We start from the raw sequence: 27,997 nt of genomic DNA on the forward strand, positions 1-27,997 counted from the left end.
AAGGGTACATTAAAGAAATAGAAATTTTATCATAAGGTCTACTAGCCAGAGCTTTCTGCCACATCTCATGGTCATTAAAGGGATAGTTTGGATTTTTGTCAGTGAGTCAGTACCCACAGTCAGTGTGTTAGCTGCAGTAGATGATGGTCTGTTTGTTCCCAGTTTGGAGAACCAGATGGGCGATCTAGTCAGGAAACAAATGAATGTATTACAAAACTATTTGTATTGCAACCACCTAAATAAAGGCCCTAAAATGTTATACCCATTTAAGCGTACACTATATTTAGAATATATACACAGATTTTTGTTGCCATCCACAGCTGTTCCATTTGGCACTACTTTTTCTCAACTGTAGAAACGCATAAGCGCACTAATATGCTTCATGCACTGCCACAGAACGGTGCGCTACTGTGTAAGAATACGGTTGAGAAAAAGTAGTGCCAAATGAAACAGCTGTGGATAGCAACAAAAATCGGTGGTTATATTCTGAATATAGTGTACATATAAACAGGTATAACATTTTTAGGGTGGGCCTTTATTAAGGTGGGTAAAATAAGTTTTGTTGCAGTCCCTTTCTGCAGCAATACAATCATTTGTTTCCTGGTTCTCCAGACTGGGAACGCACAGACCATCATCTACTGCAGGTAATATGACTGTGGGTAAGTACCTCATACAACCTCACTTCAAGAAAATCCAAACTATCCCTTTAACTGGCTGGATGACGCACAATCTGCCACTGAAGGCCATGAGATGTGACTGAAAGCTCCAGAAAAGTGGACCTTGTGGTGAAATGTTTTTTGGTCAAACGAAGCTCATGTTGTTTAGTGCATAATGAAATAATGATGTCAGGATTGCAAGAAAATAATTTGGTCACTCTTTTTATGGCGCCCATGTCTATAATACATTATATACATGAGTATAATCATTTATAATTACTTATATGCACTCAAAAGTATTCACAATGACTTATACTGCATTATAAAGTAGAAGATAATAATTATACTGTGCTATAAGTAGATTATAATGAATTATAGGCGTGGGCATAACCGACAGTGTTACCAACACTTTTTTATCTCCAGCAAATACAAAAATATGGCAGCAACCAAAGCTGCTTTGGGCTTCCTGAAGTCCATGCATTTGTTTCAATGGAAAGCTTTACCTGGCATGAAAATATTAAAATTTGTCAAATGTATACAGAATATGTACAGCATCAGTCTGTGTATCAGCCTAAAAAAAGATTTTAGTGTAAAAAGGGCATGGTGACTTACATATTCTCACATTTCTGCCAATCTGCACCAAAACAAAACAAAACAGAAAAAAAAGAAAAAGAAATGAAACCATTCTGTTGCTGTCTTTCTTTCTTTAGCATTCATTCACTTCTGGTGAGTCTGTAAGTTGACTCGCATTAAAGCAGCAATATCATTTTTCTACAATCTTAAAACCCTTAGGGAAGTCATATCCTACTAGGCAGTATCATGATAACCAATCACAGCTCATCATGTGTCATGTAGTAGAACACGTTCTGTCAAAGCACCCAGAAACACTTCTAAACAATCATCTCTCCATACTTTGGGAGGGAAAAGGTTAATTTTATCACCAAATTAATTCCTTATAATAATAATAATATTAAAATCATAGAATAGCTCATGGTTAATGCTAGTGCAATGGCACTGAACTCATGAGCAACGTTACCTTTTGATATATGTAAAGTTTTCTTGAAAAGACAAAGAAATCTGGGAGTACAAGTGCAATATATCGTTCCTAAAACTATGGCAGAAAGAGGGGGAGGCACCAAAAAGGCGGAATAAACACAGCAAAGAGCGCAGGCTCTGAGATGGAGGTGGTGATTTGGCAGCGGAACATGTACGACAATTAAAACGGTCATGGTAAAAGAAAATACAGCCACCGTGGAAGGTTACGCGAGTCAAAAGTCGACATTGATGAGATAAGGACAATCATGAGATAAAATAAACATCGAGTAAGACTTTATAAAACAATCATTTAGAACTGAACAGCCACACAGCAAGAGGTTCGTCTTGCTGAGAGGGTAATAGTAGTAATATTAAGTATTTTCTCTACAGTAAATTTACCTGAGTTAGATACCTGTAGACAGTGGTTAAAACAAAAACACAAAAGGACGACCCGACTTAAACCTCAGCGTTCTCCAGACGGCTCGTTTTACCTGATGCTCACACGCTTCAAGACGTCATTCTGAATCCCAATTTAACTGTTCAGATATACTACAAATCCAGTTAACTTGTGCGGTGTTACAGTTACTGCATCATGGGTCGTTTTCCAGGCAGCACATAACTTTCAAAAGTAGGGGATCGGCCTAAATCCTAATCCTGTGGCACGAATTTCAATTCATGAATTTCAGTGTATAGGGTTGGGCAACATAATGTTTAAATCATGCGAGGGTAGAATAGTGTCCAGTGGTAGAGATTTGGCAATACTCTTTCCGACACGGTAACTTTTGTCACGTGATCTTGTAACCCTCGCCCGATTTTGTGATTCTCTCATGATCTCACGCATCCGGCTACCTGCACATAACTTGATTTGGGCCACAGGAGGAAGAGAGAGTTGTAAAGTTGTAAACTCTGTTAACCTTAAAACCAGTAAAATTTGAAATGATTCTATTAGTGGATGCAAAGCTATTTATTTACCGATCAGAACCGGTCAGAACTCTAATAGCTAATAAAAGCTAATAGCTTTGCATCCACTACTGGCAAGTATTTCATACGACTAACGTCCAAAATCCTGACCTATCCCTTTAAAGCTTTTATTTAGAAAGGATTTAACTGATTTTGAGTCTTTTGATTGTGTTGACTCATGAGGCAGTTGTTTTTGTTTACCTGGTGATTCACAAATTCCTGTAATCTTCCGTCATAAGTTTTCATATTGCCCAGTCCAGACCTAATTTGAGGTGTATTTATATGCTACTTGAATAGAAATATACCAGCTATTTTCACTGGCAAAGGTATAAAAACATGTTTGCCAAACCCTATTTTCTATGAATTGTGTGAGCATCAGTAATTCACGCTGCTGAATATATTGTGTTGAAGTACAGGGTCGCAATGCCTTCATGGATTGATTAGTGCATGTAGTGCTGCTGATCACAGGAAAACACAACTGTCAGCCTCTACTATCTCCACCTCATTCAACACACAGACGCACACAGATGCACACACACACACACAGTCACACACAGTCACGCACAGACACACGACGGACCATCACAAACAGGTGAGATGATGTTGATGTTGATGATGATGGGTATGTTTTTAGTATTCACTTCTTTGATTCTTCACTCTCTCCTCTGAAGGTTTCTGTCTCTTGAGAAGGGAGGAGGGTTGACAGAAGGGAGATGTCGGTTCACTGTGCAGGTCAGGAGGTAAAGAGAGGAGAAGTTCTAGTTGGCGTCGCAGAGGATCTGCTCCAGCACTGTCAGCAGGTGTTTGAGGCCGTAGATGTAGCCCTGATCGTGGCTCTCACTTGGGAAAACGTGGGCAAAGTCGATCATCCTGACCTCCACCTCCGTGTCTCCTCCGCTACCTTCTGTTGCGACGTCTCCTCGTCCTCTCAGCTCCTCCTCCTCCTCTACTCTCCTCCTCCCGCCCCTGTCTTCCGTCTCTCCGTCCTCGTCCTTCCCTTCCAGTTGTGATTTGTTTCCGTTTCCGTTTGGTGGCTGTTGCAACTCGTCTGCCTCTGTCCGTTTCCATTCAGAGTTGTCTTCTTTACACAGCGCTGAGATGTTATCTCCAGAAACCGAGCTCACCGTAGCGTCGCCGTCTCCGCTGTTGCCGTGCAGGTGACCCTTGGCACAGTGGTGGTGGCCTCCTTTCCTGTGGTTGGTGTAAATGGTGGCCAGGCTGTAGTCCCATGGGACCGGCACCTGAATGTTGTTGTTGTTGTACTCGGCTACTTCCTCTTCCTGCCTCGCCCCTTCCTGTCTCGCTTTGCCCCCGATGTCGCCTGCCGATGACAGCTTGGGAGGTTTCCCGGCAGTCGGGCTGATCGACGGCGTGCTGAGGAGGGACGAAAGGGAGGACGAGGAGGAAGAGGAGGGGATGCCCTCATAGACGAAGAGAAGGGAGCTGGCGTAGAAGGCCAGCTGGTGCTGCGACTCGAACCAGCGGAGGATGTGCTGAACTCTGCGGATGCTGGCTGACACAGCGTCCTTCCTCAGATTCACACCATTATGGAAGAATTTGGCCAGGCCTGGAGGAGAGAATCGGAGAATAGCAGATAGGGTTATAAATACTTACGTTTGACTGGTTTCCCAGCGTACAAATGATTAAAGATGCAACTATAGACCAAATGCTCCCAGAAATAGGGGGCAGTATTTTATCTTATGCAAGTAAAGCATGTTTTACTGAGTGCAGCAAAGAGCTGGGCGATATATCGATATAAAAATTATATCTATATATCTTTAACTTAAAAATACTTAAATATTAATAAAAATGAATTAATACTTAAATATATATATATATATATATATATATATATATATATATATATATGCTGCCCTTATTAGGGTTTGTCATTTTGTAATGTTCGTTATTCTTTTCTCATGTAAATATATTTATTTCAGAAAAAGATTGGACTATTTTATTTCATAGGCTATTTTTATTTAATAATTTCAAATTTGCACTTTATGAAGCTTTGATTTTGTTGTTATACAATATATATGTTCACTTAAATAAACAGTTTCAATAAAACTACTTGTGACATGTCATATTTGGTTTCGAATGAACATTTGCTCTCACTTTGCGATAAAAATATCGCAATATACTGTATATCGAATATCAATATTCAGCCTAAATATATTGGGATATGACTTTTGGTCCATATCGCCCAGCCCTAGTGCAGCCGTGACACTTGTTAAGATTGTGCACAGTTAAACACCTGTACATGTTAAATCTGTTTTGCAGTTTTGCACACACAATGCATAAAAAACACACACATACCATCTTTAATTGTGTCCTTGACCAGTCCTCTCCCGTAGTGCTGGTCGTAGGAGTCAAATGTATCACTGCACATCTTATACACCTGAAATAGAAGAAAGAGCACTATGTTAATGTGCTGGTGTTGTGATGGTCCACAAACCCAATATGTTGGACTGAACAAAGACCCATTTTGTTGTGAACTGACAGCAAATAAAGCAGCTACTGCTCAGATTCTCCCTCATACGTCATCACAAAACTCCTTCATGCTGAAGAAAAGTCAATCAGTGATTCTTCTGCTGCCAACTGGGTTCTGCTGCCCAGGAACGACCACGAGTGAAGAACTAGTTTTCCCTCCAAATGATCAAACATGGACTCCATCTAGTGGTGCACACCTGCGCTCACACCTGCATCTACAACATCAAAGTGACCAGCTATGACTGCAGATGAAAACATGAAAGCTTTTGATGTTTTTTCATGTTATGGTACAAGTTGAGTGCAGAATAGATAACCAACAGGTGGCGTGGTGTCACATGAAGTTTCTAAACTTTAAAGTATGTTTACAGAACAAGCTGCCCCAGGACGGAAGGAAGTTATCCAGATTAGAAAGCTGACCATGAGAATGAGTCAGGAGTTTTTGGTTCTTTGACGCTATAATGGAGAAATTTAAGCACAAACTAACTGAAAGTTAGCTGGATCATTAAATAATGACCCGGGCGTTTTAGGGTGAAGAATGATGATACAATGATGCTTTTAGATGGAAAAACTATAGATAATTAAGAGTTATCTGCTGATGTAATTATCACTAATAAAGAGTTATTCTTGACACCTTTTTCATGATAAAATATACATCATAATCAGTTTGTACAGTAAAAGAACCAATCTAAAAGTAAATCACTAATGATGAGATGTATTAGGGCTGCTCAATTATGGCAAAATTCATAAACATGATTATTTTGGTTAATATTGCAATCCCAATTGACTAGGGAAACAAAATGCATGATCTTTAAAAAGAAAATATTTTTACCAGCGGATATTCATGAAGTTGAAATACAACTCAATTGAAAAAAATAAGATAAATTAATGTAATAATTATGCAAATAATTTATATTTTCTTTTTGATAAATATAAAACTAACAATAAAAATAAATTTGGTCAAAATAAAAAGTATGTATGACATTCAAAATTTCTATAAGCTAAAAAATATATACATTTTTAAATGAATTTCAAAATATTTCAAAATAAGAGCACAAGGATTAACAAACCAATCCTCAAACTGCGTTCAAAGACCAAAGTTAGCTACTTAGCTATCGGATGAGAATGAACATGATCATTTCAGCCCGATAACAGCATGTTGGATTATGTACAGTTAAAGAACAGCGCCAAAGTCTATGCAGAACAACGGGCATCCAAGACATTTAGACCCAGAAGATTCTCTCCTCAGCACTACATGTAATCACCTCTTCTTATCTTTTCCTGCCAATCTGTCTCTAACTCTCCTCCTAAACTATCTTTCTTTCATCAGGAAGCTCATTACCACTAATTAGTCTCCTCCTCACCTAAACAAACATAACAGAATTTAGTATGGGAATTTTCCAAGCTCAGTGCCAGGCAGGAACTGTAAAAATAAACTAAATTAGTATTGCTCTTCAACTTCATTGAAGTCACTTCTGGGCCCATTTTTACAAACTCCAGCCGTTCTGGCAATGTAATTCACACTCCACAAAACCCATTAAAGTCAATTAATCTATAAAAAAAACTTTTCAAAGACTCCTAATATTGTATGTCAGAATAAATGTAAACAGTTCAATTTTGAGATACTTGAGCCGATCCGTAGTATTCATTTTTAACGACTTCAGAGCTGTCACATAAATGTTTTGTACTACTGGGGCATCCTGCTTGTCGCAATAAAACAATATGTAATTTTTTTGTGTGTAAAAGAATTAAAAGTTACTGGGTTATGTGTTTTGCAGAAATAAGATTTTACACACAGAACATCAGGTTTGTAGGAGGAAACAGGTGCACTGGTGTAATTTCTTCCTGTTTATTGGCGGGAACCATAGACTGTATAAAATGGCGGGAACATGATGAGTTCTTTAAACTTAGCTTGCTGTCGTCATACTTGCTCTAATGAAGGCTTCGTGCAAAACCTCTCCGTAGATCAGCCAATAGGTGCAAAAAATGTACCAAAAAGGTGATTCTTCTGTGTTTTTGTCAACTCGAGTGCACTTTTTGGTTGACGTGTAGTCAGTTTATAATCTATGGGGATGAGTTATACAGCAATATTACATTACATTACATTACATTACATGTCATTTAGCAGACGCTTTTGTCCAAAGCGACTTACAATAAGTGCATTCAACCTGAAGGTACTAGACATAGACCACAGGAATCAAGTAAGTACATAAGTTTAAGAGCTAACCGTCATTGCTACAGGAGTGCTATATGTTAAAGAAGAAAAGAAGAGAAAAGAATAAGAATTTTTTTTTTTTTTTTTTTTTTTTTTTTTTTTTTTTTTAAATTAAATATATATCTGTTAGGTGACCATGACTTAACCGAGGTATTGTTGGAAGAGATAGGTCTTCAGCCTGCGGCGGAAGATGTACAGGCTGTCTGAGGTCCTGATGTCGGTGGGGAGCTCGTTCCACCATTTGGGAGCCAAGACAGAGAAGAGTCTGGAAGAGGTTTTGAGGCGAGTTGACCCACGCAGGGTGGGAGTCGCCAGCTGTTTGGCTGATGCAGAGCGGAGAGGACGGGCAGGAGTGTAGAGTTTGACAAGGTCTTGGATGTAAGTAGGACCTGAACCGTTAGCAGCAGAGTACGCCAGAGCTAGAGTCTTGAAGCGTATCCGCGCAGCCACTGGTAGCCAGTGGAGGGAGCGGAGGAGGGGTGTTGTGTGTGAAAATTTGGGAAGATTGAAGACCAATCGAGCAGCTGCATTCTGGATGAGTTGTAGAGGTCGGATGGCTTTGGCAGGCAGACCTGCCATGAGGGAGTTGCAGTAGTCCAGGCGTGAGATGACCAGTGCCTGGACCAGGACCTGAGCTGCCTTCTGGGTGAGAAACGGGCGGATTCTCCTGATGTTATGCAGCAAGAATCTGCAAGATCTGGTAGTGGCGGTGATGTTTGTTGAGAGGGACAGTTGGTTGTCAAGAGATACGCCAAGGTTTTTGGCGGTTTCTGTGGAGGCAACCACTGTGTCCTGGACAGTGATGTGGAAGTCAGTGGTGGGAGAGCCCTTCCCTGGGAGGTAAAGTAGCTCAGTCTTTCCCAGGTTGAGTTTGAGGTGGTGCGAGGACATCCACTGGGAGATGTCGGCCAGACATGCAGAGATACGTGCTGCTGCACGTGTTTCAGACTGGGGACAATATCCATCTAGAGATTAACCATAAAACTACTGCTCAAATCAGACCAAGGTAGGTTGTAGCAGTGTACTGATTTGCACAAGCACATGTTTAATATCATTTATGGATTGAACTTTTCTTTTCCATAATATGAAGGGATGGGAATAAATAATCAATGATCGATCAATGGTTGTTTAGAATTTGGTCGATCACATGGAATTTTTAATTGATCTGTGTATTTTTAAATTTTAATTGTATATGACTGCATTCACTTCTGCGGCCGTACGTGAATAAGCCAACGACCTGAGAATTAAGTTGGATAAAGCTACAGTTTGCACACAGAGAAATTCAAGAGAGCAAAACTAGCTTACTGTATCAAACCTTGCCAGCATGAATTACTAGGTTTAATTTGATCCAAAACTTATTTGTTATGTACATTGTTATTATGTACGCATATTTTCATACATACTGAAGTATGTATAAAAACAAAGCGATTAATTGATCTTCAACATTATAGATGTTCGAGTTGGCAGGTTTCTTCCAAAAGCCCATCCCTACCGTTTATATCGCTTTTATCTTGATTTAACTGCAGAACATTTTACTGGTAATGCTACTGTACTTTTGGTCAAGTAACATTTTGTATGTAGGACCTTAATGTGTAATAGAGCTGTTTTACACTGTGGTATTATTGTTTTTAATTTAAAACTAGAACTAGTTTTTTGGCAGTAGAGGAAAGCTGAACAAACTGTAAAAACTGTACAGCATTGATAGCTCTGTATACTTGAGAGGAAATTTAAAGTCTGTGATAATTCTATGCGAGTTTTCCATTGAGAGCTACACTTTACACATTATAAACTGAAAGGGCGCTTGTACCCTTTTCCACCAATGCAGTTCAAGGGCTGGAGCCAGTGCCTAATCTAAAATCAGTTATTCATGTTTCGACAGACAATGAACCGGCTCCCGTCCAGGAAAACTGGTTCCAGAGCAGCACCAACCCTTGGTGGTGGTGATGAACCACAAACCGCTTACGTCAGAGGCTGGTGGCGGTCCGTCACAATCAAGATGAGCAGCACAAATGTGTTGTAACCTGTTGTTAGCTATGTGCAGGGTTTTGGTCAGGTTCTGAATAACGTAAATGTTTTACAGTCTGTGTTGTAGCATGGATTAAACATCAAGTTAACTTCCTGAACATCCATGTCCACTAGTCTCCATAGAGATCATATAAGCAAACATCAGAGGGCTAAGTGGTTTACAAAGGGTGTGGACATGTGGCCATAAAGCTTATGACTGTCATTTACACTGAGGATCGCTTTTGACAAACATTACTAAGCCTTTTATGGCAAATCATCCATAACGGGCTGTTCTTTAAGTACACAAAGACTGACAGTTAGATATATATCATAACATCAAAACACAGCTTGTGGCACTGAGTAACACCCCGCCTCACCCATATCATGCTTCATGCTTCATGCTTCAGTTCTCTCCGTCCCTCTTATGTAACATTATAGTTGGTTATGTGTTTGTGTGTATTTACAGCCGTAACAGTGTGGACCTACAGGACTGGATCGTCCTATCCACTAGGTTTGATGGATTAACCTGATCACAGTTTAGGGAATTTTCTCAATAACATGCTATATTGTGATAAAACCTATACCGTGATATATATGAATATTATGGCAATTCAATAAATAAATAATCTACATGAAAAAAACCACATGGTAAACCTTTTTTGTGTCCTCTTATGTAAATTAAATACTTGATCAATTCCAGTTAGTATTTGCTTGTTATAATCAATTTAGACAGACAATTTTGTATTATTACTTTATAATTACATATTTTGTACGATTACTACTGTTACTATTTACTATTATTGCCTATCACTGAAAACAGGCCTGAATTTATTATTATCATTATTATTTTATTTTTTTTATGTATTGTTTTCTGCTTAAACCATGGCATTCAAGTTCAAGAGTTCAGTTTGCATTTTCATTTTTTCACGTGTCTCGTTGTCAAACTGAAAATAAAAAAAATCCACTGGCCCATTTCCCTCTCAGTTTCATTATGAATGTAACAGGGTCATTTTACAATTCATTAACATCGTCATTTTAGTCATTTTATCTGCCTGTTCAAATATCTGATATTATGTGAAGTCTTTATCATACTGAGATATTATGTGAAACACAGTTTGTATTTTCAAATGTTTTACATTGCCAAATGAGAATGAAAGTATTTATAAAGAAAGCTATTAGCAAGTAACATTTTGCGTTTGGTATTAAAACCAAACCTGTGATATAATACTGGCCTAATGTTCCAAATCACTATGATAATACCAATAACTTCATTGTAAATATAGACAGGAAGACTTAATTGGGCGTATTTTCTGTTTGTTTCTTCCTGCAGACAGGAAAAACCCGATCCAGGACACTCGCTGATGACGATACCGACAGTTGCAATGGAAACTGATCAAAGCGATAAAGGTTTCGCTATTTGACTCTCTTCCTTTCCAATAGATGAGAAGCCATTTTTTTTTTCTTTCCTGACTTTTATCTGTTTCACCCATGGGGGACAAAATAATGAGACACTGACACATGATGCATGTTTTCTGTTTTACAGCCTGAGGTTAGGGCTAGGGAGCGTCCAAACAGCTTCAGATGAGCAACAGCTGTTTACACCAGTCGTCAATTTTGTGTGTGTGTGTGTGTGTGTACTCAAAGACATGAGAGGGTGAATTATGTGCCGTTAATCTCAGTCAACAGTGTAAGCATAGTTCACATATCACGCAGGTTAAACATTGACCCGTTTCAGGATGTTCAACAGTATCCCCTTGTTGTTCCTCACTTTGTGAAGGAAAGACCTTATCAATGACTTCTGTTATAATGTCACCAGGGGTGGGGTACTGTTGAGCTGAAGAGGTATGCTGATACCATTACGTTTTCCAATAATAGCATGGCTGTGAAAATTTGTATTAGTATTATATTTATCTACAGTCATGGAAAAAATGATTAGACCATCTAGCCATTTTCCATGGTTTTCTTTATAATAACCAAAATCATTATCTAGAAAACCATGGAAAATATCTAGAAATCAGCTCTTATCAGCTATTTTTGTTGTTATCATTATATTTGTCCAAACAAATGTACCTTTAGTTGTACCAGGCACTAAAATGAACAAGAAATTAAAGAGAACAATGGTCTAATAATTTTTTCCATGACTGTACGTTGCATCATGCATGTTATGTATTTTACCTTTTTGTTATTTCTGGCTTTGCCCCCTGGCAAAGTTGTAAATTGTTTTGTAAAGTTTAGGTTAACTAGTAAAGTTAAAAGTAAAGAAAATATACATCTGTGCAAGTGTTGAGATTTACTCGTCAGAAGCCGTGTTTCCATCAACAAATTTCAATGAGCATTTTGAAGATTCGCGTGAGAAAAGCTTGATGGAAACAGCAAAATTTGATGAATAAAAAAATGCTAATAAAATCTTCAGGTGTTTGTCTTTTCTGAAAAATAGTTAATGCGTTAAATTGAAGATGGAAACACTTTTTCCAAATAAGTTCTGAGGTAGCGAACATTTAACATCATAACTGATCAGCTGTTTCCCCTCTGACATGAAAGAACAATTATAAGTTGCCTAATTTAATCTAATTCCTGAAGACATATTTTCTCTTAATGGTTGGCCAAGTTTAGGTTTGCAACCTATTTTTTTTTTTTATATGAATATGATATCTTGTCTCTTGCTCAATCTCTACTTCTATTGTTTTTCTTTCTCACAGCAGCATTACACTGCCACCTGCTGACCAAAGTTTGTTTATGCAGCTTTCTTTATTTGCTCTAAACCAGTTGATGGAAACTTCCCTAATTCACATTTTCTTTAATGCAACATTTCATAATTCTGCTTCCAAATTCGATTTGACTTTAATGGAAACACAGCTAGTGATCTAAAAAAGCAAAGTAGAAGCGATTGAAAACAATTGAAAATGTGACAGTTTTATATTCTTAAAACTATTATTATTCGTATAACATGATTGTCATTATATCTGCTTTACTATACTACTATGCCTATACAAAATATTATCCTTTACAGAAAATAAACAAGATAAAATACATAATTTAAGTAAGGACATCCCAGAATATTGACTGGAGAGCCCCAATAGCGTTAAAATATTGGCCTGTTTAAATTATTCTTGCAATAGGAGGCATCAGTCTAACACGTCAGTAGATTCATCATATTCTCATCAGGTCTAATGGAGTCCATTAGCGGTCATTTACTCAGATTGAAGTACGCCAGTTTCAAAATAAGTGAGTTTTGAAATGATTACACTGATAGATTAAAGAGCCTCCACATCAGCACTTCAGCAGGTCAAACTCACCCTCATGCCGAGGACCAGGAAGCCTATGTCCTCCATCAGTGGGTATTTTCTGATCTGCTGTTCCCGTTTCTCCTGCGAGGCGAATGGGTCGTAGCTCCGCTGGCCCAGCTTCACGTCCATTATGCACGGCTTGACAAATCGTCGGGTCACATCCTCCAGCTTCAGGTACAGGTCTGAGGAAGAGGCATGGATACAACAGTGGGGATGAGTGGTGTGGATTTAGTACTAGCTTCTTCATAAAAGACTGATGTTGGCTTTTTTCATATCAATCATACTGAACAGTCAGTACTGATCATTATACCTGTGAATGAGCACAGGGCCCAGGGTAAGACTTTATCCCGATGCTTGCATCACGATACGATATTATTGTATAATCAAGAATTGTTTTGTCCAATAAGAGAACATTCTCAGTCTTTATATTTTATTGTATTTTTATTGTATTTTTATATTTTATTGCTTGAAGTATGCCTAGGTTGTTCTTTTTACTTAATTGTGTTGTTATTGTCTCTGTGTGTAATGCTGCTGCTACACTGTAATTTCCCAGCTTGGGTAAATAAAGTCTATCTATCTATCTATCTATCTATCTATCTATCTATCTATCTATCTATCTCTCTATCTCTCTATCTATCTATCTATTCATCTCACTTCAGTCTTTTTATTTCTCCACAATGAGAGTCAAACACACAGAGTGACCAACAAAGTATTCAGTCAAACTGAACTGAGCTGATATCAAACATGTATGGATGACAACATCCATTTCAAAAACTTTAAGCTTCACTGCTCTGATTTTTTTAATGAAACATAAATAAGCCGAACTTTGCAGCGTTATTTCGACAACTTCCCAACACGATATTCAGACACACATGGTGACTAAAGATTCCTTACATATTTTAATTTCATATGATACCAGTACCCCTAGTATATTCAAGTGTGAGCCTGCTTTAAAATGGTGAAAATACTGGCGGGCTGTCGGAACGCTAAATATCACTATTGGCGGCCATGGATGGATATAACTTTTCCATGCAAAATATCGCGATACTATACTGTATCGATTTCTTCCCCCACCTCTACTGCTCAAAACATATTCTGATATGATATGATAGCGGCATGCAACCAATTTTTTTCAGCATAATGATGACATAATAGTTTGTGCGGGAGGACGTCCACTCTACCTTTAATCCCTTTATGATCTGATTTTTTTTAAACACCTTTTTTTTTCAGAGCTAGTAGCAGATTCACTTTTAGGACTACGGAGAAGATACTGATATAATTTGAAACTAGAAGGGGTGTTATAACACTCCAAAGGAAGAAATTGACATGTGGGAGGACTTCCACTTGACCCAACTCTTCAAATAAGTGTCAGGAGCCTAGCTAGTAAAGATAGTAGATAGATAAATATTATTATTTTATCGTTAATTTAAGAAAGCACGTTCTGCCCACACACACGCACCCGTCAGCTAGGTTGGAAACACTGGACCTGTATGTATTGTGGACTTTGGTAAGAGAGAGATGATACACACATAGAGGTCTCTTACCAGTAGGGCTGTCAGGAGAGGACCAGGTGCCATAGTACTTGGGCAGATGGTTCTGGAGCTCCATCAGGCATGGATCACAGCAGTCCTCTGCATACACCTAGGACGGACACACACACACACACACACACACACACACACACACAGTACATACGGGGCGGTTAGAGGGCTGCAACTAGTGGTTATTTGCATTATGGTTTAATCTGGTGACTATATAAGGGATTGCTCAATTAATTGTTTGGCCTGTCATATGTAAGAAAAAAATACTGAGAAATATCCATCATAAGTTCATTGCAAGAGTCCAGGTGATGTTGAAAGTGCTTGTTTTGGCTGACCAACACCAAACCCAAAAGATATTACTTTATGATGACAATTTATTTGAATGAGTGCCCTCATGTGAGATATGCACAGTGGCCTGGCTTCATTCTAGGGTTGGGCCGTGGAAACTCCACTCCAGGGTGGAACATAATGAGACTGACCACTGCAGTCCACTTAAGCAGTAATAGACTTCTAATCTGGTTTGCCAGCTGCAAATAAACAGAAGAGGAAGCAGAGTGAATCGGCACGGCAATCAGCAGGACAACTAGCAGTTTAATACAAGAACTTTCTAGCTAAAAAACCCAATGGTCCCACTTCTACAGTCTTCAAATTATTTAGCGACAGAATAGTGGCAAATGGATTCAATCGCACAGCAGATCAATGCTGCATTAAAGTAAAAAAAAAACCTCTGCCAACAATACATTAAAGTGTGATACTTGTTTCGATAAAGTGTCAACTCTTTCCTTCACATAATTTGTCCAATAGATGAAGGGCATTTGTTTACAATATGGTGCGGTTGATGAAGCACAGTGTGGAAGCAAACCACTGTTTTACCACTCTACAATTGAATCTGCCCTGACATTTGCCATCATCACCTGGTTTGGCAGCCTTAAATTTGGTGATCAGCAAAGGTTAGAATATTGTTAAAGTTGCAGGTAAACTTGTTGGTGTCACATGACCTGATCGCTCTACAACCTTTTGTAGGAGGGTAAACTCTAAGGCTCAGGTCATTATACAGTGTCCTGACCATCCTCTCCATGATGAGTTAGAGCTTCTACCCTTAGGCACTCAGTCACATATATTCAGTCACATATATTCACTTGAATATATGTGAGTGATTTATGTCTTTATGCTTCTGTGTTGTTTTGTTTTTTACCTGCCTGCAGAAATTTATCTCAAGGGACAATAAAGTTGAAGTTGAACCAAACCAATTAAAAATATGCAACAATGCTGCAACTTCACCACTGAATCACCCCAAGTCCACCAGACTTTATATGTGAAAGCGTTCTTAATCAATCAACAACCAAAGCGGGTTACTTTTCCACTGAATTAATTATTTAATCAACTTAGCAGTATAATTTCCATGTATTTTTGTCTTGATAATGGTAAAAGGTCAGCACGACACACACCATTGTAACCCCCTAACAGGACATAGTTAAATACGCCCTGATGTCCCAGCCTTGTTCAGGATGCCAGGTCAGTGTGTAATGTGTGTGTTGTTGGGATTAAGTTTGACTGGTTCGTTTGTGAGACAGGCGGACATGATACCATGAATCACTACTGTTTGTATGAGAGTTGCTGAAGCCAACAGTGCTGCTAAACTCTAAAGCAAACACTGAAGCTCTGAAGCAGCAGACACACACGCGTGCCACTGTGTGTAGTCATAGATTTGTATTCAAAGTGCTGTTGAACTCGAACAAGTCTGTATGTGAGTCACAATACAAAAGTATTGACAGCTCTAAAAACAGGATGAGAAACCTTAAACAAGTCCATTTAACTGGTGCATTATCAGTAGTGGTATAACATATCAAAAAATTTAACTAACAGATTTAACTACATTTAACTACAAAAATGTAACAATATACAATGTGATGCTGAGCAAAGAACTGCAATTTCAATCTGTACTGATACGATTAGTTGTTTAAAACTAATTAGCACCAAATTTGATCACAAAAGTTATTAATAAAATAAATATGATTGAGATTTTCTCTGTTTCACACCATTATACAATCAGTGGATTGTGAATTGTTGGTCAGAAAAAAGCAAAGCACTTAAAGCTGTCACTCTTACCTATACTTTGACATTTTACAGAAAAAACACAACAACAAATTCATTATTAAGAAAATAATTGAAGCCTTAATACAAACTACATCTTATCGGTTGGTTATGTAACCAAACCAATGGCAGCAAAGGCAAAGTGTGATATTGAATTATATTTAAAGGCTCATTGTTTTATTTTCAACACCACACTGATTTTCATCGAAGAGCTCATTAACTAAAGAAGTGGAGAATTGCATTATTATTTTGTCATCATACATCATATATTTTGTATACAAAATAAGAAAAGAAACCTAATAAATATATAAACACTTTCATGTTTAGAAAAAATATTTAGCTGCAGGTGTATTTTACAGCTGCTGGTATTGTTGTGACTGCATGTGACTGTATGGAGGTTATGACTGGTTCTGTATTACCATGCTGTAAAACTGCAACTCTCGTGGACCTCTGGGTGGAGGCTGAAGCTGCTTCAGTACTGTCCCGTCTGGATGCTGCAAAATGCCTGCAACAAATACAAAGATGGACGTTAAAATCAAATCGTAGCAAAGAAAACCGTAGTAAGGATTTTAGCCCTTTAGTTAATAAAGAACATTCCTGGGTAGGGTTGTCACGATACTAAAATTTTCAACTTGATACCGATACCGATACTCTATACCATTTTCGATACCACCAGGATAAAAACAAAGACCCCAAAATTTAACAGAAATATTTTTATTAACAAGAAAAATGCAACATGTAAAAATTAAAAGAACCACAGGTTAAATATTTATAATAAAAAACAGTTGTGCAAAAAGAAACTGCAACTATGATAACAAGCTTCAGGTCTGAGGTAGTGCAAAAAATAAATAAATACAATAAACAATAACAATTAGAACAATATTAACAATCGATACTTTTTAAAATGAGTATCGTATCCGGATACAACGTTTTAGTATTGATAGTTTTTTGAGTATCGATACTTTTGACAACCCTATTCCTGGGTCCAGACCTTTTAATCCCACAACACCACTAAGTTGACTAATGAAGACGAGAACAGAATGTAACAAGTTGACAATGCTGTCTGATATAAGGCAAGTAAAGAGTAGAAATAAACAGATGACAAAAGAACCCATTCAACTGTCTTCAACCCTTGTTTTAGCTAGAAGTACAGTAAAATTAGGGCTGGGCGATATGGCCAAAATCTTCTATCCCGATAGAGGTAATTTCATATCTCAATAACAATATATATCATAATATGGCATGTTTTCTGGTTATTCTGTTATGACATAACTACATGATAAAGCCTATTTTTGTATGCTCCATAATGAGTGTTAGAAAAAACAGCACCTCTGTGGTTCTGTCCAACTTTGCCACCTGCAAGGATCAGAACGTAAAGAGGAATCTGAATGATGTAAATCTCGCCGTAACCCATAATTCAGCTGCTGGATTTTGACATTGCGACACAAAAAATATATACAACAAGCCTTTTTATATTGTTCCAGTGATACATATTGTCATATTGCCCGGCCCTAGATCTTGTTATTATCGATCACCACGGTATCTCGAATTTGCTTTTAATCACAATATGATGCCAATTAAAGACAATAAATTATTATATTGAATTATTGCCCAGCCCAAAGTAAAAAAAATATTTTCAGACACCTCAATTTAATGTTCCTCAGCAGTTATTTCAGGACACAAGTAAAGACATTGTTCATTTAACCATTAACATTTCCACGTGTTCCCCGTCTATAGAAAACTGAAGTTAATGTTAAATACTGAAGCGTAGACTCTGACATTTATCCAACACACACACAAACGAGACACGCGTACTAAAATATAAGTAACGAGAGATGAAGTCTGACTTTGTAGACTAAGTGTAAAATCATAATAAGGCAAAAAGTAAAATCAGTCAATATGGGGATGAGGACATGTTCTAATGAGAGAGGGACTTGGCTCACATACTTTCGAAACATTTACACCACCTGACACACAATGACTCTTTGTTCACAAATCCAATTTGACTTCTAAACATGTAGACAGGAAACATGACATGAAATTTGATATTCAGAAAATATATCTAGAAATTAGGGCCTGTTAGAATCACAGAGTAGGAAACTTGTCGTGATGGAACAAGTCACTGAGTCACATTTAGTTAAACTTTAAGGACTAGGATTTGCATTTTAATGAGCTTTCTGAAAGGTTTTCTATCTTTGCTAACATTTAAGAGATCTCCACAAGTGTCATCACAAAGTATTTGAGCATTCAAATGCTGACTGAGTTAGAACGGCTGGTAAAACAACCTAACAAAGGTTCATCAGATGTCAGAACACTGGATTGAGGTTTATAACATTATAACACAGGACTTTACAGCTCTGGTGAGTTATCAGGGTGATGCTGCATGACACTGTGTTGCGCAAGGCTCAACTTCTCTGCCAGACAACTTATTTGCTGGATCACTCTGCGTCATCACCCCCAATATGTCAATGTTGAAATGCAGCTTTTAAACAGCGATGATCACAACCAACCATACTGGCAGAATGCCCAATATATATATATTTACTAGGGCCGGGACTTTAACCGTTAATTAAGATTAATTAATTACAGAAAAATTAACGCGTTAAAAAAATTGACGCATTTTAATCACACTTATTTTTGCACCGCGGAACGTTTCTCACTGGATGAGTTTCAGGCGGACCGATTATACTGGAGCACCAACTAGCGTTCATGAGTTCAGACAACAACAAACCACAGTGAACATGAAGGAAGAAGCTGATGAGACGCTTTGGTTGGCCCCGTGGATGATGGGACATTTAGTTACTAAAAACCAACGGATGGAAGCATCGATAAGAGCATGGTTGTGTGCAAGCTATGACCCTAAAACTAAAGTATTCTAGTTTACAGAAGGTCTACCTACCTATAGGCTACCTGAATTTCTGAAATGTACTATATTTATAAATATGCTATTGCTACACTTAATGGCAAAAATTGCACTGGTCTGTTGGACTTGAACAAAAATAAACAATATTTTTGTTGCTTAAGCTTATATATTCAGTCATTATTCAATGGTATACGAAAAATCCATGTGAAAAAAATTACTTCTCACTGTTCTCAGGTCAAATATTTATATGCGATTAAAATGCGATTACTTTCGATTAATTAATTACAAAGCCTCTAATTAATTAGATTATTTTTTTTAAGTGAGTCCTGGCCCCAGTATATATACATTAATTTTTGGCAGATGATGGGAAATGTATATTGTTATTTATTATTCCCAGAATGAAATTTTAGCTGATAAATAATATAACCATGTTTCCATTAAAGTTGAAGTGAATTTTTAAGCTAAATTTTGAAATGTTAGATTAAGAAAATTAGGGATGTTTCCATCAACTGGTTTAGAGCAAATAAACAAAGCTGCATAAACCTACTTTGGTCAGAAGATGGCAGTGTAATGTATTGCTGTAGGCTGATCAGTCAGTAAACAGTAAAAGAAGAAGAGATTGAGCAAGAGCAAAAAAAAAAAAAAAGATTAAAAAAAAGAGTTTGCTTATTGGACAACTTTGGCCATCCATGAGAGAAAATATGTCTTCAGGAATTAGATTCAATGGGCAACTTATAATTGTTCTCTTATGTCAGCTCTTCTTGACCAGCAGAACTGAAACAGCTGATCGTCAGAACATACGCAAAAATCATTTTCATCTCCCATTTAGCAAATTAACTATTTTTTCGAAAAAGACAAAAATAACCTCAATCGAGCGTAAAAACTTCTATGCTCATTTATGAAAGTTTTTTCAAATTTCAGCATTTCCATCTAGCTTTTCTCATGCGAATTTTCAAAGTCCATATCAAGTATGGGCTGAAAAAAAACGTCATTCCTAACAAAATGTTATTATGCATACGGCAAAAATAATGCACAAATCAATCTACTCCCGCACTATTCAGTATGAAGCTGGGCTGAAACATTAATTGTAGTCAAATGGACATCACAATGTAATATAAAACACAAAAGCTGCAAAGTTTTTGTAATGCTCAGTCCAACCAACACCATGGCCCCGTGGGCTTCATGTGCACACATGCTGCTCCATATTCATGTGACTAATGAGAACGAGAGCAGGTAAACAGAACAACTTGTAAAATGCTATGCATCTAATAGGCAATCTGAGGGGGAACCGGCGGCTGTATAATATAATACTTTTATATTAATGTTCTAAATATTGTGTACAGCCCCTTTAATCATAGGGGGATTCTGAGACTGCCAATAAATCCAGCCCATATTGCATATCTGCTGATGTGACTTATTTGTTAGTACAGTCCACACCACATGTTATTATTTGAGATGAGCCATTAGTTGTCCATTTCATAAATGCTCTTCTTTATATGAGACATAAAAAATAATTAAGTGTGCCTGTTTAGTAGGGTTGTCAAAAGTATCGATATTCAAAAAAGTATCTAAACTAAACAGTGTATTCGGATACGATACTCATTTTCAAAAGTATCGATACCCCCCAGTGCACAGCATACAACCTCAAAATATTGTTCTAATTGCTATTGTTTATTGTATTTATTTATTTTTTGCACTACCTCAGACCTGAAGCTCGTTATCACAGTTGCAGTTTATTTTTGCACAATTGTTTTTTATTATAAATATTTAACCTGTGGTTTTGTTAATTTTTACATGTTGCATTTTTCTTCTTAATAAAAATATTTCTGTTAAATTTTGGGGTCTTTGTTTTTATCCTGGTGGTATCGAAAATGGTATAGAGTATCGAATTGAAAATTTTAGTATGGTGACAACCCTAGTGTTTAGCATAATGTTAAGTTTGTTTAGGAAAATCACCTAAAGCCCAGAAACGTGGCTTCTTTTCCAGCCTATTTACAGTGTAGAAAGAAAGATGCAGTGAGGAGAAGATAAGTGTCCTGTTACATCATCACATGCTGACCACACATGATTACAGATGTCTGAGTGAAACTGATGTGGAAAGGATTAGTCTGCTTTTTGATCTCTAGATTCTTCTAAGAACGACATGTGCACACGCTTGCCAGTATACTAAACAATAAACAAAACCCCCATACACATGTAAAAATAACCAGCGCACAAAGGAGGGGGTGGTGATGTTAGCCTGCGGGCGCACAACTGGCCCGCGTCTGTAAGGTCATCAGTCTGAATCCTGAGAGCGTGCAGGAGGCCGTCAGGCCTTCACTCTAGAGCCGGGATGGGCAACTGGAGGCTCAGGGGCCGCATACGGCCCTCACCCTTACTTGAAGTGGCCCTCAGTACAACTACATGCATTTGAGCATGAAATCTTAAAAGTGCAGTGTAAAAATGCACAAAATTACTTCTTGCAATTAATGTTGGTCTGATGTTCTTGCACTTTTGTATTCCTATTTATACTGTTGTACATGCATTTAAACATTTGCTGCACTGTAAACATATTTAAAATTGCAGTTTCATCATATCTGGTTAAGTGCACAGTCCTATATGTGGCCCTGTGGTAGTGTCCATGAAAACTTGTGGCCCCCTGCAGCATTTAAGTTGCTCATCCCTGCTCTAGAGCTTCTGTCGCACTGTTTCTGAAGGCGCCGGCAGATCAAACCTGCTGTGTGAGCAGGACTCAGAGGCACTGAACAGCCCACCATCAGTCCAATCCACGCAGACAACAACTTCAATCAATGCTGCATGTCAGCAGCATCAGCAGCTCCAGCGCTCTGTGTCTACACAGGACGCGTCCACGCACAGAATCGAAGTGTGAGTGAGCTTAGAGCTCAACACACAATCACTGTGACGGCTGTAGTCACACTCATATAGCACGAGTAAAAACGATGTTACGCCACCTGAGTAGACGTCTGCATAGATTAAAATAGATGCGCGTCTGTTCTGTCAGATGTGCGCGAGAATCATGGCTGAAGTCGTGGCTGTGAAGCTTTTGCTATAGCTACTAGTGTTTATTTCTATACTTGTTATTTTTTTTTAAAAGGTTTCACTACTCATTATCTGTAGTATCGAAACACACAATATGATATCACGTTCTTGTTGTAATCGGGGAGAATTGGAAAAGGCTCAGGATTACTCAGGATTAGGGCTGGGCAATATGTCTATATAAAAAATATGTCAAAATAATTTTAAATGTGATATGGAATTAGACCATATCACATGTATTAATATAGTTCAATTTTTTCTTTCTTTATATATAAATGCTGCCCTTACTAGGGTTAGTCACATTTAGTTATTTTGTAATGTTCGTTATTCTTTTCTCATATAAATATATTTATTTCAGAAGAAGATTGGCCTATTTTATTTCATAGGCTATTTTTATTATTATTAAGATATTATTTTATTTAAATGTGCACTTTATGGAGCTTTGATTTTTTTTTTTTTTTAAAGGTACTCCTGTTGTTATACAGTATTTATGATCACTTAAATAAACGGTTTCAATAAAACTACTTGTGACATGTCATATTTGGCTTTGATTTTGACTGAACATTTGCTCTTTGCATTAAAAATATCAGGATATATATCCTATATCGATACTCAGCCTAAATATATCGGGATATGACTTTTGGTCCATATCGCCCAGCCCTACTTGTTGTTATTATATACATATAACTATAAACAATGCAGTGTTTATCCCACTCAAACAAGAGGCCTTCATTGTGGGGGGTTTAGTGCACAATGACCTGCTGTTCCAGTTGCTAGTACTTTTTTTCTCTAATAGGGTGGGCGATATGGGCAAAAAAAAATCTCAATTATTTTTTAAAATTTTCCGATAATGATAATCTGACCATATCCTTCGAAATGTGATTTCTTTACAAAAAAAAAGCTGTTAAAATTCTTCTTGCTTACCAAGACATCTATGGATGGACACAATGTTTCAGAACAACAGCTCTCGTTTATTTTCTTTAAACTTCAGCATTCATTCAAAAGACTCCCAGTTAAACTCAATGTACAGACATTAAATGGGTTAACCTCAGTTTGTTTTCTTTTTAAGATATTATGAATACTCGATAATATAAAATTTCATATTGTCAAAACAATGTAAACGATACTATCGTAGGCGATATATATCGCCCACTTCTATTCTCTATTACATAACTGCCTGTCAATCATTTTAGCTGTAAAGGTTATAAACTCCCGCTCTGCCTTCATATGAAGAATAAACATGGAGCAGCTGACAGGTGAGTAATACTGAGTAACACAAGTGGACTTTCACCTTTGCCTTTCTGTCTTGCATCAGACTGTTACTATATTATGATCTGACACACCCTTATGGAAAAAAACTCAGATTTGCATGTAAAGTTTCAAGTTTCATGACAGTGCTGACATAAGCCATAACACCTTACTTTACCCCTTATGTAAACTGACAGGGCTGACAATGAATTAATAGGAATTAATGAAACCACATGCTCCAGTCAGTGTCATTAAAAACCCTCCACACTGTCCGCCCTTCATGGCACATAACTGCCATCACTTATACACATTACAACACAGACCAAGCCCAACAGAATAGCAGAATAGCAGTGGAGGAGGAGTGAGCGGGATTTTCCGCCAGCAGCGGTACAAGCTCGACAGGATTCCAGCTCTTGTTCTACAACTGCCGGCTCACTCTCAATATTGTGTCAATACTTCTTTTCTCTGCTTGTTAGCTTGAACACTTGGCCTGTGTAAATGAGGGAGTAAGATACGATCATTTCACATTACTGTCAAATGTGCTGTATCACCGCTTCTCTAAATGCCTCTTTCTGTTTCTGTGTGACCGCAGAGATGAGACATTCTGAATCCGTGTATCATTCATTCTTTCCATTTTCAATTGGTAACCAAAATCAAATCATGAAAAATTGACTGGTTATTTTGTTATTTGTGGTCTATTATAAAAAGTTAAATGTTTTCTTTCTTTATATATAAATGCTGCCCTTACTAGGGTTTGTCATATTTAGTTCTTTTGTAATATTCATTATTCTTTTCTCATATAAATATATTTATTTCAGAAAAAAATATTGGCCTAATTAATTTCATAGATTATTTTTATTTAAGATTTTTTTTATTTAAATGTGCACTTTATAGAGCTTTGATTTTTTTTAAAAAGGTACTCCTGTTACACAGTATTTATGTTCACTTAAATAAACAGTTTCAATAAAACTACTTGTGACATGTCATATTCGGCTTTGACTGAACATTTGCTCTCAGTTTGCAATAAAAACATCGGGATATATATCTTATATCGATATTCAGCCTAAATATATCGGGATATGACTTTTGGTCCATATCGCCCAGCCCTAATATGTTAGTTGTTCATTCAGATGCTAGTTGTGAATGTGCCTATTAAAGTCTACTAGTGGCTCTGAAGACTTCCTGGATTGGTTTTGAAGTTGTGCTGTATCATGAGTCATCAGCTGTATTAGATACATGCACTGATACTTTTTAATGTGGACGTAACTTTTAAATAACTTTAAAATCATTTTGGGGGTTTCCCACATTAGGTGTAGTGAATCTATTTTTGCCATAAGAACACAAAGCTGCATGTGCTGGTGTTAAGCGCAAGGAAAGTCATTTTTGCTTTACTATCCAAAATATTAACTTGGTTAGGGTTCGGGTTATGATGATGAGATGATTTTTACAACAATGCTTAAAACAACTGTAAACACTAACATGCAGTAACCTTATTATTAAAAAAAGAGAGTTTGACATTTTGAGGAAGTTTTAAAATGTAGTTCCACCTGCCCTACTAAAAGTCTCACATGGCTCTGGTTTAATTTACAACTTAGGTCTATCATTTATAGTGTACTCACTTAGTATTATTGCCTTATTTCCGTTTAGCCAAAAAGAGGCTATATTTAGGATGAAACTTTGCAGATATTCAACCGTTTGCGTATTTGCAGTGTAGGTAGTATATGCAAATGAACAGGGTTTGGCTTCTTTACATTTGAAACCTGCTCATTTGTCTGCAAAAGTCCACATGATGACACGTTGACCTCGAGTAAAACAGGAACACTCAAGAAAAACTTGTGGTTTAACAGGTTTATCTTGCATGGCTGCAGGGCATTCTTGAGAAGACCTAACCCTACTTCATCAAGATGCAACTCACAGGAGGTTGCAATTCATTGAGGTAACTCACTGATCAGCAATGAATCAACCATCCAAGAGTTACTGTAAATACCTGACCTGCTGACTGTATCAACCACAATCCATTCAGTTCAACACTTTGCCTGATAACACACAGTAGAAGCTTTAATGAGGTCAGGTGTCCTGTGTATGTGAGTGTCAGTGTAAGCCAGTAAAGACTAGAGGGTGACCATAAAGCAAAATCCCCATATTATAAATTTGTTCAGGTTTTGTGATGTTTGAAGATGTCGTTGGAGTAAATTACGAGTTAGAAACATAATTTAATTTATTTGCACAGGTGCATGAATCCTACTTGTATGCTGTATGAAAAAAAAAGATCAAGCCAAACTTCTATTACTAAATCTCCAAATGTAATTTTCTTACTGGCAACAAACTGGTAGAGCAAAAGCGAAGTCATTTTCTGAATAGTTTCTTTACTTCATTGATCTTCCCACAAACTTTTTTAGGAAGCACAAACAACGTGAAGAAAGTTGTGTTTTAATGTTGATAAGAAACTGTTGGTGGATTAAGTGTAGGCTGAATTTGTGACAGAATCCCCACAAATCGGTCACATGTGTGACAAGCAACATTAATTTCGTCACACAAAATAATTGCCTATGTCATTTTTTGTCAAAATTGTTGTTGTTTTTTGCCTAAATCATCTCCTCATGACACCGGCCACCTATGGTACAATCGCCTACATCCTCAGTTGATCAGATCATGTGATTTTACCCCTTTAAGATAATGGCCTATGTCAAGTGTCAAAATAAAATGTGACTTAGGCAATTTTTTGAACATGCCTTTGTGACTTAAGCAAGATATGGTAACACTTTATTTTGAAGGTGTCTATATAAGAGTGACATGAGCGTGTCATAAACATGACATGGGATGTGTCATGAACATCAATGACACTTTGAAGTAACATTAATGCTCATGATACTTGTCATGTCATGTTTCTGACAGGCTTGTGTGACTCTCATGCAGACACCTTCAAAATAAAGTGTCACCATATCTTGCTTAAGTCACAAAGGCATATTAAAAAAATTGCCTAAGTCATTTATTTCTCTTAAGTTACATAATTAACACACAGTGTTATTACTATGCCAATAGCCATCCTTTGTTAGATCATTTTTGAGTGAAATGATTAATTAATGTCATTATACACTTTTGGTGAAGTTTTTTGTGTGTCCTGCAAAACTTGAAAAAATGAGTTAGGCGATTATTTTAACAGGGTGAAGATTTAAAAAACACGTTAGAGAAGTAAGGATGACGTGCAGTTTACTTACCCACTGTATCCACTCCATACTTGTGACCCGCCACCTGGTGTGACAGCGGGACGCAGCCGTTCAGGTGAGCCGGGCTTTGTGGCCCCTGTGGCCGCTGAGCGCACTTCTCTTTGGCGGGGTGTCCGCCGGAGAGCCGCGGGGTCAGGTTGACCCCAACAGCGGCCGAACTGGGAGTCAGCTCCAGTCTTCCGAGAGCAAGAGAGGGCTCCATCATCACTTGACGCTGAGTTGTTGACATTTGCAAAAATATATATAAAAACGGGGGAAAGCACAAAGTCTTTGTCCGAGAAAAATTAAAATAAAAAAGTCAACGACGTGACTAGCGATTCACATACTGTTATTGCGTAAGCACAGAATAGAGCCCCGCACACAGACTGTTAGGGCGTGAGGTTGAGAAGCCCTCATGCAAATGGTCCAGTCCAGTCGAAACCAGCACAGCAGCTTCTGTCCTGTTCGCCGTTTTCGACCATCGACAACCACCACAGTGACGGGCAGCGACACTGTGATAAACCCCGCTGCGTCCGGTAGTTAAACAGGGTTCCCGAAGCAGTGCTAATTCACTGATTTTCATATCTTAAACACAAGCATAATGTAGCCTGACCACATCCCACTTCCTACCAGTGTCAAATACAACACAGCTAGTCAGGAGTTCCGGTCGCAGCTTCCAAAGTAAAAGGAAAGGAGCTGTATCGATGCTGCAGTGTGACGCTACCACGTTATTAATAAAAGGCGGTGATCTTTCTTGCAATTTAAAAAATGTCACCTGTCGTTTTCACCAAGCGTTACGTCTAAATCCAATCCTAAACTTTGGATCTCTAAGTCAAAACATATGTCGTTGCACCTTTATTCTGAAGGCAAAGTCACCTAACATCCGGTCTAATCTTTATCGAGTTTAGCTAGCCTGACGCAGCTCCACTTCCTCGCTTCAGTGAAGTAAATACTGTTGTTTCTGTCAGGAAAGGTGATGCTACCACGCACTCAGGAGGGATATCTAGTTCCAGTCCACAAATATGGGAGCAAGCGGGGCGAATGGAGACAATAGAGTCTCAACATTGCATAAAAAACCTTTAAAGTTTAGGTTTTGATTGCTAAAGACACCAATAACTTGCTGTCCATTAGGCTGCTCAGTAAGCTGTTCCTTGCGTCACAATTCAGCAGACAAAAGGGACATGACAGTTGCCGTACAGCCGCCTTCAAGGCGAAGGCCTATCCGCTGAAGTTGAGGACAAAAACGATGCATTGGCGTCCTAAAATCCATGATATTTAAAGGGGTCGGTAGAGTGCTCCTTAGCTGTAGATATCCAGGTCAGTGTAGGCGGCTACGTTTCTACGTAACGAGCTGCGCCCAAAGCC

The 27,997-nt window shown here is 37.8% G+C and overlaps 1 protein-coding gene across 1 annotated transcript; it reads right to left on the reverse strand.

Moving 5' to 3' along the window:
• Positions 1-352: 352 nt before the first annotated feature.
• Positions 353-27,940, reverse strand: ipmkb (inositol polyphosphate multikinase b). The gene is made up of 6 exons (XM_059324989.1): positions 26,645-27,940; positions 16,699-16,784; positions 14,189-14,285; positions 12,654-12,826; positions 4,968-5,049; positions 353-4,218 (listed from the first exon to the last, which is right to left on the reverse strand). Exons 1-6 carry the CDS (start codon positions 26,880-26,882, stop codon positions 3,410-3,412), a joined length of 1,485 nt encoding a protein of 494 aa, XP_059180972.1. The 5' UTR covers positions 26,883-27,940; the 3' UTR covers positions 353-3,409.
• Between the last annotated feature and the right edge of the window lie 57 nt (positions 27,941-27,997).

The sequence above is a fragment of the Centropristis striata genome, chromosome 21 (assembly GCF_030273125.1).
Source record: "Centropristis striata isolate RG_2023a ecotype Rhode Island chromosome 21, C.striata_1.0, whole genome shotgun sequence".
Lineage (NCBI taxonomy): Eukaryota > Metazoa > Chordata > Actinopteri > Perciformes > Serranidae > Centropristis > Centropristis striata.